Source organism: Cygnus olor, chromosome 8 (genome assembly GCF_009769625.2).
Source record: "Cygnus olor isolate bCygOlo1 chromosome 8, bCygOlo1.pri.v2, whole genome shotgun sequence".
Taxonomy (NCBI): domain Eukaryota; kingdom Metazoa; phylum Chordata; class Aves; order Anseriformes; family Anatidae; genus Cygnus; species Cygnus olor.
This window is the reverse complement of record NC_049176.1, coordinates 32,735,131-32,749,399: the sequence shown is the minus strand read 5'-3', so window position 1 is coordinate 32,749,399 and position 14,269 is coordinate 32,735,131. Positions and strand designations below refer to the sequence as shown.

General features: G+C 44.9%; 1 protein-coding gene across 1 annotated transcript in view; it reads left to right on the top strand.

Moving 5' to 3' along the window:
* Positions 1–743: 743 nt before the first annotated feature.
* Positions 744–14,269, top strand: part of ERICH3 (glutamate rich 3) — a 34,682-nt gene continuing 21,156 nt past the window's right edge. Inside the window, exons 1-4 of the mRNA XM_040565678.1 lie at positions 744–832; positions 11,108–11,201; positions 12,739–12,864; positions 13,748–13,822. Of these exons, the coding sequence (XP_040421612.1) occupies positions 813–832; positions 11,108–11,201; positions 12,739–12,864; positions 13,748–13,822 (315 nt within the window). The 5' untranslated portion in view covers positions 744–812. The remainder of the gene's footprint in view (positions 833–11,107; positions 11,202–12,738; positions 12,865–13,747; positions 13,823–14,269) is intronic.

The following is a 14,269-nucleotide window of genomic DNA, read 5'->3' as shown; positions in this document are numbered from 1 at the left end:
GTAATTCATATTAGGACTATTGTGTATTAGTGCAAGTTCACTTTCATTATGGTCTGCAAGTGGGAGCTGTTCATGGCTGTTCCAGGCTGTGTTCGCTGTCAGAGAGACACTAATGAGCAGTGAAGGGACAATCATCTCGGCTAGACAACTTTTTCAGCTGCTGCAGTTAAATTTGTTAGAGCCCTCATTAGTCACATTTCTCCCTAATCTTTTAGGTGTATGTGATCTGTGCTACCCCATCCATACGGTCACGGGACATAATGGAGGGGCAGCAAACACAAAACTCAGGGGGATGTTGACGTTCTTGGTGTGCGCTTCCTTTACGGAAGACAAGTCCGAATGAAGCCCAGAAGGCCTGAGGACAGCAGAAGGCCTTTCACAGGGGTGCTGCCGGGGGCTGTGCCTCTGCTGGAAGAGGGGAAGTGCAGCACTTGGGGGGGGCGGGGAATCGCATCTCGCTTATTCTAGCAAGCGCAGAGCTCGCAAACGTGCGTGCCTCGGGGCTTGCTATTTGTCCTGGAAGCGGGGGAAGGGTGCTCGGGCCGTGCCGCGCCGCGCTGTGCGGTGCCGTGCCAAGCAGTGCCTTGCCGCGCCGTGCCAAGCAATGCCGTGCCAGGCAGTGCCGTGCCGCGCCCCCCGAACGCCGCAGCGCCCGCTCCCCGCCCGCGGGGAGCCCCGGACCCGCCCAGCGGCGTCACCGCGTGGCCGTGCCCTGGCAACGGCGCGGGACGCGGCGGCAGCGCGAGGCCCCCGCCCGGCCGCGCTGCGCGGACCCCGAGCGCTGCCCCTGGGCGCCGCCGCCCGGCGCGGCCATGAGCGACCCGCGGCCGGGGTGAGTGGGGCGGCGGGCGCGTGGCCGGGGGGCTCGGCGGGGATCCCGGCGGCGGCGCGGCGAGGCCTGAGGCGCCGGCTGGAGCCGCGGAGCCGCCGGTCCCGTGCCGCCCCGCCTCGTCCCGTGCCGACCCTTCCCCTCCGCGCCCCGCGATGTTCCGGCTCCCCTCGGTTTTTCCGCGGTGAAGCGCGGCCGGGCTCGGCACTGGGGCGGCCCGACTGGGCTGCTTTGCCGGGGGAGACGAGGAGCCGGGTGGGAATCTGTTGCAGGAGTCACCGTGCAGATGTACTCGTTCCCCTGCTACCTCGGGCAGCGGGACAGCTTACCTGAAGGGTCTGAATTGGTAGGCGACTCTTTCTTAATGATTATGTGCATTTTCGGCTTTGTAAGAGCAATGACTTTAAGTGCTGCAAACGACCCGAAAGACCTAAAGGTATTTTCTTGCGCTCCAATGTGGACAAAGCAGTGGTTTGGATGCTTGTGAGGAGTCTGGCTGCTGTGATGCATGCCTCGGACCGACCTCGAGCAGCCTGCGCGGAGGCGAGCTCTGTAATCCCGGGGCCTGAGTGGCCCCTGGCTCTGCGCCTTCCTCTTTGTCTGACCCAGCTCTGGAGGTTTCTGAATTTCCAGAGTTCCCCAAGTTGATGTGAGCTCCTCGATATTTGTGATTGAGGACCTCTGCAGATTTCCATATCCACAGCAGGATTTGAGACATTCTGTTTCAGCGGACAATGTTCTGAATAAAGAAATCATAATGTAACTTGCTCAAGGCCATGCAACAGTTTATTGCACAACAGGAGTCTTTTAGTGGCCTTTTCCATGTCTAGTTGTGTTCAGGATTGGAACTTGTAGCATAATTTAATTATTTAAAATCCTTTGAAAAAGCTGGTATATGTGAAAAACCCTTTTATAAAGAACCGTATAGAATATATACGATTAATTAAGTATTAACAAAATACTTAGAATCTTATTCTTGGAAGATTGTTTCACTCTAGTTACTGCAAATGGCACTTCTGCAGTCTGGAAGGCGTCTGTTCTTAATTCGTCTCTTGGGAAACAACAGTGTTGTGGCTGATTGTGTTCTGTTCACAACTATGTCAAGGAATACCTCCAGTCTGCATCTGACACTGAAAGCAGTGAAAGTTGCCCAGCCATGACTTACAGAGAGCTTGCTGAAGTGGATGAAGCAAACCACTTCATCCAACACGTGGGTTTTCCCTATGCTCCTCACAGACTGGGTGTAAAGCAGTTTCTTTACAGAAAGTGTAAAGCTATGCCAGCCTAGTATAACTGCCAAATGAATCATAGGGTCAAAAAATAATGCACAGTGGAGAAGACTGCATGAGGTTTGTAGTCCAGTCCCCTGTGCGCAGTGAGACCGAGCCAGGTCACTTTATACAGACTGATCCTGGAAACCTCAAGGATGGAAACTGCACTCCCAGTGGGCGACTTCTCAACCCTGTGACTATCCTCACGAGGAAAAGCTTCTCCATCAGACCCTGCCTGCACCTCTCGTGTTTCTACCAGCATCTGTTGTCTCTTGTCCTCCCACTGTGCATGGCAGTGGGGGCCTGCCTGGCTCCCTCTTCTCTGTCAGCTCCCTGAGGGCCTGGCAAGGGGCTCCTCAGAACTGCCACTGCTCCAGGCTGCTCCCGCTCCCTCAGTCTCCCCTCCCATGGCAAGGGCTCTAGCTCCCAATGTTCCAGTGGCCTCCAAATGTCCAAAACCAGACACAGCAGCGCGTGTGGGGTCTAGTGAGGGCCAAGTAATGGTGACAGACTGTTCCCTCATTCTGCTGGCCATGCCCCCCTGCACAGCCAGGGTGCCGCTGGCTTCCCTTGCTGCTGGGGCCTGCAGCTGGCACCTCTTTGGCTTGTGCCCTCCTGACCCAGCAGGGCCTTTCCAGCAGAGCAGCTCACAGCCAGGCTGTGCGGAGGGGCATGGCCACCAGGACTTTACATTTGTGCGCTTTCCGCTTCCTAAGGATCCTGCACCAGGCTCAGGCTGAGCGTTGAGTGAGTCACTGCTTCCAGTGCAGCATAGCTGCTTTTGGGTACCAATAGAACAAGTTCACTTTCATTTGCTTGTTAGACCTACAGATGCCTCTGAGCTTGGTGACCATCCCCCTGTGGCAAAGCACTCATAAAATAAGTTATAACATTCTCACTGAGTATCTGGGCAAAGAATCCTCAGTGCTTTGGCCATTAAGTAGGTCAGATCTGAAGAAGGGTAGGGAAAGTTGTGTAAAGCTTTTGAAACAAAAACCCAGGCAGGTGTGACCTGTGTGTCCTTGTCTCAGTGGGAGACCAAATGACTGGGGCTGAAGTGGTCCTGCAAATATTTGAGCAGAGATACAGTGTGATTCGGAGCAACCACAACCTCTCCCTTACTTGGTTACCACCTGAGTAAAGCTGCACATGTGCTTAAGGGTTTTGTGGGCTTGAAATAAAGCGATTAATTATTGTTAAAATCCAAAGTCCCATTAAACTTTCAAGTTGTCTGCTGATTTCAGTGAGGTTTTTTTTTTTTTTTCAGTAGTTGTGTTCTAGCATGGTTTCTCATAAAAGAAGCAGTAGTACTGGACACCAAGCTGTGCCTGGGGGTAAAGTCCAAAGGCTTTGCAGTTGTTGGGTCAGTCAGTGACCCATTTGCTCAGGTGCCCGGTTTCCCTTCTCTGGAGAAGGGTTGTGATCTAAGGCCTAGTTGCAAGTGTTACAGCTTGTATCCTAACACGGCAAGACCCTCCTTTTGTGGTGGCTAAGAGGAAGAGGAGAGGCCCAAAGAGAGAGGAATGCAAACACGTCATAGTCATTTTCTGCATTTCCTTCGCTTAGCTTGAACTTGGAGTCACCAAACAAAATCAGCATTTATGCTGCAGAGTGTAACAAAGGCGGCAGTCTGTTTCCTGAATGTCAGTGATGAAATTGTACCATCTTTTTATTGCACGTGTGACAATTAGGCCATTCCCAGCTAGGATTCACAAAGTCCTGGCTTCCAAGATTTAATCCTGAATTCCAGTTCTGCAGAAAAAAAACACTTTGGCAAATCTGATCTTAATGAACTTTAAAGACCCTGACAGTCTTTTTTGGGAAGAAGGCTGTAGTTCATGGTGGCTGAATAATTTCCTTATGGAGGGAATGGCAGATATTGGTTGGAAGGCCTTGTGAGAGCCGTCTTGTCTCCCAAACAGATTGTGTTGTTGCAGGTGCCCCTGCCTTGTGCGATATTGAACTTGCTGTTTGTGGTTGACAGCTTGTGCATTGGCGTTACAGTTAGATTTGTTCTGCCCGAAAGCCAAACAAGCTTTTCTTGTTTATGTATCCAGCAGAAACAGCGCAAGATTCAGTGGTTTGTTAAAGGTTAGGAATGCCTCTCGGTCAGGGCTGGGACTGTTGTTTGACTGGAGCAATAAGCTGCAGTTGTAACGTACGGCACAGGAGCTGTAATTCCCTGTGCCTCTACTAATCAATAACTAAAGTTTGATGCCCTCCTAGATTATTTATTTGGTGAGCAGTCACTGACTTCATTGCACTGTAAATTATTAACCTTGAACATTTGCTTTGGAAAACTAATGTAAGAGGCCTGCTGTGACTTTGTCGTGATGTCCCTTCAAATCACTGAGAATGGTCATCAAAACCATTGTGATACACAGCACTGGCTCTGAATACAGTGCAAGGTGCACTGTGAGCTGATAAAAAAATAGATACTGTTAATAAAATAACAGTAGCAACGATAATGCAATGAAACTCCTGTAGAATATAGAGTTCCAAATGGGCAGTTCCTTGATTTACTGAAGTCCTAGTCATCAGCTGTAGTGTGTTTTATGTTTTGTGTGGTCTGTCACACATGGCTGGACTCCCTGTGCTGCGAAGGGAGTTCTCTGTGCATTTTGGACTGATGCGTATTGTACTTTAGCCCCAAAATACATTTTTAAAAAGGCAAAATAAACTGTGGCTCTTCCAGTTTCTGTGGCACCATTCTGCCAGTTAATCTGGGTATTTGTAGTTGCCTTTATTAATTTATTACTTCTATTATTGGGGAAAAAAGAGGAGTTGGCTCCAGTGACAGCAATTAATTTTCCTGAATGGGCTGTGAAGGTGTCACCCTGGAAATGTAAGCGATACCGAAGTGTGAGAGGCAAGCAGCGGAAATGCTGCTTGTCTCAGAGGCTGAAGGCGAAGCTGCTGCAGTGCAGAGCCCTGGGAGGGGATGAGTCTGCTGCCCCGCGCTGGTGGCTGGCACAGGGGGTGCTCTGCTTCCTTCTGGCCTGGGCTTCCTGAGGCCATTAGGTACCCACGCAGAGCATGTGCCCCACACGTCATGACTTCTGGTAGAGTGTGCGCCCTGGGTGAGGAAGTGACCTGGCTTAGTTTCCCACCTTTTTGGGGGTCCGGAAAGTCTTTGTGCTCAGATGACTTTGGGGATGGGAATTGTAGCTGGCCTCACCTGATGGGAGAGCTCCTTGGCAGCTCTTCCCCGCCTTGGCAGATCCATGTTAACTGAGCTTCAGAGGTTTGCTCTTTTTCAGTAGAACTGACTGGTTAATAAAAGCTGTGTGTAAATTGGGACAATTTTCCTTTTTACTAGTTCTCCTGGTAACCAATGACAGGTGTGCGGGAATGCCACAAAGCTGGGCTGGGGAGGGTCAGACTGGGCATTAGGAAAAAATGCTTTATTGTGAGGGTGGTCAAACACTGGGACAAGGCTTCCTAGAGCGGCAGTTGATGCCCCTTGCTAGTCAGTGTTCAAAAGGCATTTGGGCAATGCCCTGAATAATGTGCTTTAACTTTTGGTTAGCTGTGAAGGGGTCAGCAGTCTGACTTGATGATCATGAAAGTTCCCTTCCAACTGTCCTTTCCTTTCCTTTCCTTTCCTTTCCTTTTTCCTTTTCCTTTCCTTTCCTTTCTTTTCCTTTCCTTTCCTTTCCTTTCCTTTCCTTCCTTCCTTTCCGTTCCTTTTTCCGTTCCGTTCCTTTTTCCTTTCCTTTCCTTTCCTTCTTTCCTTTCCTTTCCTTTCCTTTTTTCCTTTTTCCTTTTTTCCTTTTTTCCTTTCCTTTCCTTTTTCCTTTCCTTTCCTTTCCTTTTCCTTTTTCCTTCCTTTCCTTTCCTTTCTTTCCTTTCCTTCCTTTCCTTTCCTTTCCTTTCCTTTCCTTCCTTCCTTTCCTCCTTTCCTTTCCTTCCTCTCCTCTCCTCTCCTCTCCTCTCCTCTCCTCCTCTCCTCTCCTCTCCTCTCTCTCCTCTCCTCTCCTCTCCTCTCCTCTCCTCTCCTCTCCTCTCCTCTCCTCTCCTCTCCTCTCCTCATTAAAATACAATGCTACTGTTTCTCAGTGACTGTAGTAAAAGTTCTATGTCTGAAATGTCACTGTTGAAGAATGTAAGATTTCTTAACTTGAATCAGTCTTGATTGGACATGAATTTGGGGAACTCAGCTCAAATTTAGATGCAAGTGAGGGAGGATTTTGAACAAATTGATTAAAAAAAATCAGGAACAAACTGTGTATATCCAAGAATTCTGAAGAGCCTTAAATATGAAATTACTGAATGAATGATGATATGTAGTCATTGGCAGTGATACCAAAGAAACAAGTGAGATACTAATTTTGAGAAGAGCTTCAAAACTAGTTCCAGAAACTACAGGTCAGTCAGTCTAGGTTCTGTGCCAGAAAAAATCCCTGCAATTGTAATAAAAAAGCAGATTTTTTAAATAAGAGAATAAACAAGATGGACAGAGAAAAATAACTCCCAGCAATATCCAGAAAAATGACTTTTTGGGCTTACTAAGATATAACAGTAACAAGCATTTTGCGTAATACTGTTTAAGACTGATGCTTTTTCTTTGCTGTATGTTTTTCTAACAAGCATTTTTGTCAGTTCTGCACTTTCATCTGTTATAGAGGATTTAGAGGTGACATTTGTGTATAATTTCAATATTTAAATCTGAAGGAGATAACTTCTCTGACAGGAACTTCTATTATTTTTTTTTGCTGTTAATATGTGCAGGATCAGTGGAATAAATGAAACCAATAATCTGCTTTGCTGGGGAGCTTGTTTCTGACTGATATCAAGTTAGATAACTTTAGTATTATATCTCAGATAACTTGCTCAGAAGTTAAAGGCTGCTGCATTATTCTGTGAAGCTAATAATGAGCCCAGATCTGTGTTGTAGCAGCTCTGTTACTGTATCTTTCTGAATCATCTTCCTGTCTGTTTTACCTTTGTAATTTGTAGGCAGCATTCTGAATTTTTATGGTTTGTGAGTCTGCAGAGACTGAAAGGAATAGCTCTTGGGATGTGGCCCTTTCACCACACTCACATGTCTGTGCTATGGTTATCTGTCGGCACAAGGGAACACCAGCTGTGGCTGAAGCTTAGGCTTGAAGATACGCTGAAGATACGTGTGTGAATGAAGGGCACAGATCTCATTCAGAGGATAATGTCTTACCCTGGCAGCCCATAGACTGGAAAGTATGCCTGCCTTCCATTCTCTGGAGCACTGCACAAGTCTGATCCTTTGATGCCAATGGGATACTCCAGAAGGATTATGACCAAGCCAAGGCATAGTACTAATATGGCCCAATCCCACCTATGCCTGCCTGAAATCTTCTGGAGGAAGGTGAACTGGGCGTGTGAAGTAAGCAGGAAAACTGTCAGAAGATGTCCTTCCAAGTGAGCATAGGCTTGCAGGGCCAGCCCCTGCTTTCTGCGTTTGGTTTGAAGCTGAATGCGGGTCAGTGCCTGGGGTGCTGTGCATGGCTCCTCCCTCTGGCACCCTGTTTTCTCGGCCAGGAGGCATTCGTTCATCTGGGCGGGGAGTTCAGGCTTCTGTTGGCGGTGTGGCTCTGCCGAAGCCCGCTGGATTCAGCTGCATTCTTTCTAACGCTTCCATGGGTTTTGTTTCAGGCCCAGAACATTTTCTTATTTCTCCCAATACTCTGTTGAACTTTGAATTTAGTTCACCTGTTCATAATTTAAATGAGAAAAGTATAAAAAGATGTCTGTGAAACTACATTTGCTACGTCTGTGTGGTCAGAGGGGAGCTGTATTTTAACTAATTCCATGGTCCATGAAATATTAGATGGAAGGAATCAAATGGAATGGAAAGGAATTGAATAGAGTTTCTCCTCTGCCTCCATATGCAATTGCTAGGCGATAAGTAAACACTTAGGTGCGACCAATGTAATTTTGCAGTTTCAAATGCAAATACAAACAATGGATGAAGAAAGTAATGCAGAACAGTTGCTATAGTACCAGTGTTTAATCAATATGCATAACAGGGTAAACTAAATTGTTTGTTTAAAGTTCAATTTATTGTTGGTAGGCTACCTGTGAGATTACTGTGAAACCCCAGATAAAATTCCAGTAAATTCATCATCTCTCTCTCTTCTTCCTCTTCTTTTTTTTTTTTTTAAATTCTTCTTTCTTTCCTTGAATATACTTCTGTGCATGGTAACTCAGCCTAGCAATAGACATTTATCTTGAATAATCCCATTGAAAGATATATAATAGAGGCATAGTGGCATTTAAATTTAAAGCCAAAGGGAAGAAGAGCTCTCTTATTGTGTAGTTAAAACATATTCTGCCTACACAGATGAAAGGTCACTATGAATGTATTATGCAATATGTATCTGATTGTATACATTTTACAGATGTGAATGGATATAGAACATTAAAAAATTAAGCCTAATTAAGCCTACTGTCACACTGTTGTTTGTCCTGCTTTGCAGGGGATGAAATAAGGTAAAGTTATGCTAAGAACTATGTAAAAATAGATTATGGATGCTTCAGTTTTGTGTTCAACCCTCCTGTCTTAGGTACAATTTTTGGAAGCACTGACCTTTGGTAGCTGCAATGATTGAGCTCTGTTCGCTTTCCAGAGATGTGTGGCATATCTTGGGTACAGCAAGGGAGGGCTTTGGTCTACATTGTCTGGTTATCCGTGTTTATTGGTTTTACAGTTTTTCACCAATAAATAGAAGAGATGCAGTTTGTTCACTTCAAATTGTTACATGTATGCATTAAAGAGAATCTTCAGTATATAGAACTGGGAGCTGGAAAAAACTAGAGAGGTTCTTGCATTTAATTTTGGTCCCTTTTTATATTGCTCTGGATACAGAAGAAGACGTGTACCTTAAATCTGAGATCATTAAATAGGAAAAGATTAGCAGAAAGAAGTCTAGCACAACCAGTCTGTCCACTAAAATAGCATAGCCCCAGAAGTCTGTTAGACTGAGTGACATTTGAGAGCTATTGCAGTACAAGGTGACCAGTCTCTGTAATATCTGGATATTTAATATTTATGGCAAAATAGATCTGTGTCTTTAGCTTTGACCTGCATAAGTTGATATTGAACTGGATGGTGGGTTTTTCAGTGTCTGTGAATTCTAAACTAGGTGAGGCTGGATTCTTGAAAGAGAGGCACTGTCCTTCACTTCTCAGCCATCTTCTGATATCCCAGTTTTGATGAGTACTCTTTTTCATCCTTTCAGCAGCCTCTGCAAAAAGGTGGTAAATGGATAGCAGCTTGGTGAGTGTATCAGGACTGTCATTCATGCAGACAGAATGGTGTAAGAGATGACTGTGCTTGCTGGCCTTCTATACAAACTCTTTGGTTTCCTGCAGAGTAGTTTTTTGTTTGTTTGTTTTTAAATTTAACTTGAGCAAATCAGTCCCATAGAGTAGACCCAATAATTTTTGGTAAAATGAAGTAGTTGTATTTAGAGGGAAAAAAAAAAGTTTTCTCATCAATGCTAGCTGCACTTTCAGACAAACTGCTACGATATGGTAACAGCCAGAAAAAAAGTGCACTAGAGTAACGTATGCTTTGTAGCCTGTAAATATCACAAAAGTCATGACTCTTGCCCTGTACAGGCTTTGTGCAATTGAATTTACAAATATATTTGTGGGACAAGCATTCTTGGATGTTTGTTTAAATAGTCTGGAGTAACTGTTGTGTTCGAAAGAATGGTCCCTGAAGTAGACGGGACAGTTCCTAATCTTGCTGTCATGGATGGGTTTTCTTGTGTGGCTTGTGAGTTCTGTTGGTGTAAGAGCGAAATGGAGGAAATTGACTTTTCTATTCATTAACAAATTAGTGGTTGGCCAGGCAACATTTTATCAGACACGTAGCTGAATCCCAACTGATAAAATGATTCAAAGGAGGGTGAAGATTTAAGCTTATGTTTTTATACCCAGAATTGAAACCAGTTAGTTTTCTGTGTAGGTGTTCCAACTGATGAATTTGATACGCTATGTCTGTGATGGTGGGAACAATAAAGAACAGGAAGGCACCATAAAAACAGGTAGAAACATGGCTTTGGCTGAAAACACAAATAAGTATTCTTAATCAGAGTGAAGATTTACACCCAATATAATAATGTGTATACTGACTTTCAGACTAATGAAAATATTACCGAAAGTGTCATGTCTTAAAAGTATGTGTTAAAAGTTTCTGCTAACATAAGTAGACTGAAAAAAACATTTTTTTTGTACTGCTAATTGCATTTTTGTAATTAATACCAGATATTAATGGCTGAGAGCTGGCATTGAGGACTGATATGCTCAAGCATATTACATCAGACTTCATCTGCACAAAGGAATTGGACTAGAAGGCCTCTGGAGGTGCCTCCCAACCCAATTCCAATAACTTGAAATAACCAAGTTATTCTGCAGTGCTTTGCAAAACTGGCAAAAACTGGCTGCCCTTTCTGGCACCATTTAGCAGGCAATGGAAGGAAGGGGAGCACAGGGCACGTGCTGGGGCAGTGGAAGGAGTGCAATGGCGCAGGACTTTGGGGAACTCTCCTGGTGGTTAGCAATAGCTTGTGAAGCTCCAGCAGGGCCTGCTGCAGAAGCATGGGCTGGGATCTCTGTCTGCTGGACTCAGCCCGGAATCCAGCTTCAAATTCTGTATGGCATGAGACTGACCTGCCACAGGTCAGAGGTTATTATTTGGGGCAGCTCTTGTGGGAGTTCTTGGAAGAGGCCTTCAGGTGTGGGCTCTGCTGGAACCTGTGCCTTGGTACTGGTACACTGTTCAGCTCTGAGCGGCTGTACGCTGTGTAGAAGTCACTTGTTTCTGATATGAATCTTCACGGGGCAACAAGATATTACTTTTACATAATCTGATGGGCATTTATATGAAAAAATACTGGATGTGAATCATCGAGACAGCATTTTGTGCAGCAAACTATTGGGTAATTTTTTATACTTAAGCAAAAAGCTGTAGCAAGTAGGCTGTCAGGAGGCTTTTATGACATCTGTATTGATTTCATTTCAGGTTTCTTGCAACCTACAATAGCCTTACAGACAAACACCTGGCTGGGTATTTCAGCAATACCAGGATAAGACGACATCTTCAGAGATCAGGACTGGTGAGATTGAAAAGTTTCCTTTTCTGAGAAAAAAAAAAAGAAAAGAATTTTGTGCTTAATTTAATATTGAAAAGTCAAAACACTGATGGTTCTGTTGTTTATTTGTTAGAGGTACATGTTGTTGTTGGTAAGAATTTGACCAGCTAGCCAAACACATGAAATGATGCTGTGCCAGATCAAAACCATATGATCACATTCTGACTCAGGGCAGGTTTGTTCAGTCCAGACATTTCTCACTGTGTTATTTCCCAGTGTTGGTTGGCAAGATATCACAGGGCTGTGGATGGGGCTGTAGTGCATAAGGCTGAAATCAGAACAGCGGAAAGACAGGTAATTCCGAGCTCAGTGCTTAGCTCCATGTGCCGAGTGGTTTTAAAGACAGTAGTACAGATGAGGAAATACTGCTGCTGGTACTGAGCACATTTCGGGACGTCCAGGTCCAAGGGCCACCTGGGCTATGGAGATGTTGGCACATAGGTGGGTGGTGGGTGGTGGTTCCACAGGGGCATGGCTGCTGCATGGCCTGCTGTGCTCCTTGCTGCCAGCTTAACGCTGGAAGGAAAAGTTTCAGCCTCCTGTCCCCTGTTGTCAGACCACAGCCAGCAGCTGCCTCTGGCACCCTGACAACATAGCAGCTGTAGGAAGAGGTGATTAAATGTACCAGCAGGTAAGCTGCAGAGAAGTTATGTGTTTGGTGCTGCCTTGGGCTGTGGGTTCCCCTTCAGTTTCCACCACCCAGTCCCTGACAGGATTGATGGGGATCCGTAGTTAGACGGTGGGAGAACCTCATGCCAAGGAGCACAGACTTGGGGAAGTGTAAAAAGTGTTCTGCTTGCACCTATAGGCTCCCCAGATATCACTATTTCCTTGCCCTTGTTAGCGTAGTAGTGCAATGATATTGACGGGCTGAAAGATGTAAGCGGTGTTGCCTGTAGTTAGTGTGGACAAACAAGGCACTCATTTTCTGTTTCTCTTCGTGTGATGAATGAGACGGTTCGTTCCAATTCACAACTCCTCTGTATTAAACAAAGAGATTATTGGACACAGCCGCTTACTTACAGTGGTAGGAAGAGATCACAGGAATAGATGACATGGCGCAGTGTATGTGGAGGATCAAACATTTCAGCTTGGAAAAAACATCATGTTTTCTTGTGAAAGAGAGAGGACCGGCACTTAAGCACTCCTAGGTGTGACTCTGTTTAGCAGAGGCAGATGCAACCCTTACACTGTAGGAAGGCAAGTATTTAATTCCCCTCCACTGAGTTAGGTGACAGCACACGAAGAGTAAGATTGAGCCTCAGCTTTTAGGAAATGTGACTGCTTCTCTCCTATCTCTTCATTTGGCTGACAGGATCCATGGGGTGAGAGAAACTACAGTTCTGTGCTGGGGAAGCGAGTCCCAGCACCATGGCAGAAGCAGAGATGAGGGCTAGTGGATGAGAAAGTAATCCTCCTGTGAAATTGTGCTCTGTGTAGAAATATATTTTATTCTGTCTTCTCCTCTTCTTTTTAGTTACATATTATTTGTTTATGGCAGATCTCAAGGAGCGGAAGAATAATACCTGAGAAAGAATACCGGCTAAATGCTATGAGGAGGGATCACCAGAGATATGTACAGGAGTGCCTGGCTCGGGCCATATTTCTTAAGGTCCTTGACATGGAGGTATGCATTTACTAGGAATGGATAAGCCTTTTCAGATGCTTCCCTGCTGACAGCTAGTGGCTGTTATCTAGGATAATTTTTATGCTTGATGTAGCCTGTGTGAAGTCTCCACTGGCCTCTAGTTGTTACCATAGAATCATAGAATAGTTTGGGTTGGAAGGCACCTTAAAGATCATCTAATTCTAACCCTCCTGCCACGGACAGGGATACCATACACTGCCATACACTGCCCAGCCTTGGGAGCACTTATCATAGTGGCTCACTTACTGCACTTTGGTAGTCACCTTATAAATGGGGCAACAGGCTGAAGAAAGCATGTAGGGAAAGCTTGTTGGGAAACAGTAGCATAAGTTGCATGCATGGGAGAGATTAGAGCCAGTAATTCTGCTGAGAGCTGATCGCTTTGGAGTTCATTCCATCAGATGATAAATCTGTGATACATTCTATGGGATGACAGCTTTAGTAGTTAGTATACCTGAATCCACCTATTTCTTTTAGTACATGAGGGTAAAACTATTTAAAATTAATAGATTATAAGATGATATTCACAGGGCTAGTTTGTTTGAAAACTTTTCCAGTCAAACTAATTAAAAAATTGTTGCATATCTTATCTGAGTACTAAATTTGTGCACATTCCTGCTGTGTATCAAGGATGGAGTTAATCACTACAGCTGTACAAATGCTCAGTTGGTCCCTTGCCAATGTTAAGATACACAGGTATAATGCAAGTGGATTGAGTCAATAGCAGTTTTATAATAGGGTTCAATGAGGGTAATGACCAGGGAACAGGCAAGTGATAAACAGAACAGAAACAAGTGTTCCTGTATTCATTGATATCTCGTTATGTCTCTTAACGAGATTCCTCTTTCTCTTACATTAATAGCGTCATCATCAGCTGGAAATAAAAAGGAAACTTGAAAGTTCTGTGAGGAAGGAGAGGGTTCTGCAGAAGAACAAGGTAAGGCTTGAGTGCTACTGAGTACAGGTAGGACATGGCAATTTGGCTTTGTTAAATAACAGCCAGAATGAGTTAGACAAGAGATTTAGTGAGCCAAGTGTCCTGTCTCTGATGTTTATGGGACAAGTACAAGAAACAGGCAAGCAGAAGATGATCCTGCCCTGGGTTACATCTCCTTCTTCTATCCAGCAATTCAGGAACTTCCATGCATATTTCTGAGTCCTTCTGAATCTACTTCTGCAGTGTTCTCGGTTGTGGAATTTTATTAAGAGTTATATGAAAATAGTATGTCCTTGCATTTCTGCACAATAATTCATTTATCTGCTTTCTGATAATTCTGTTTGATGCTCCATTGTTCTTGGTACGTAAAAGTTAATAACTGTTCCCCTTTTCCAAGGCATTGATGGTTTTACATACCTTTCTCATATTCCTTCTCAGTCTTCCAAG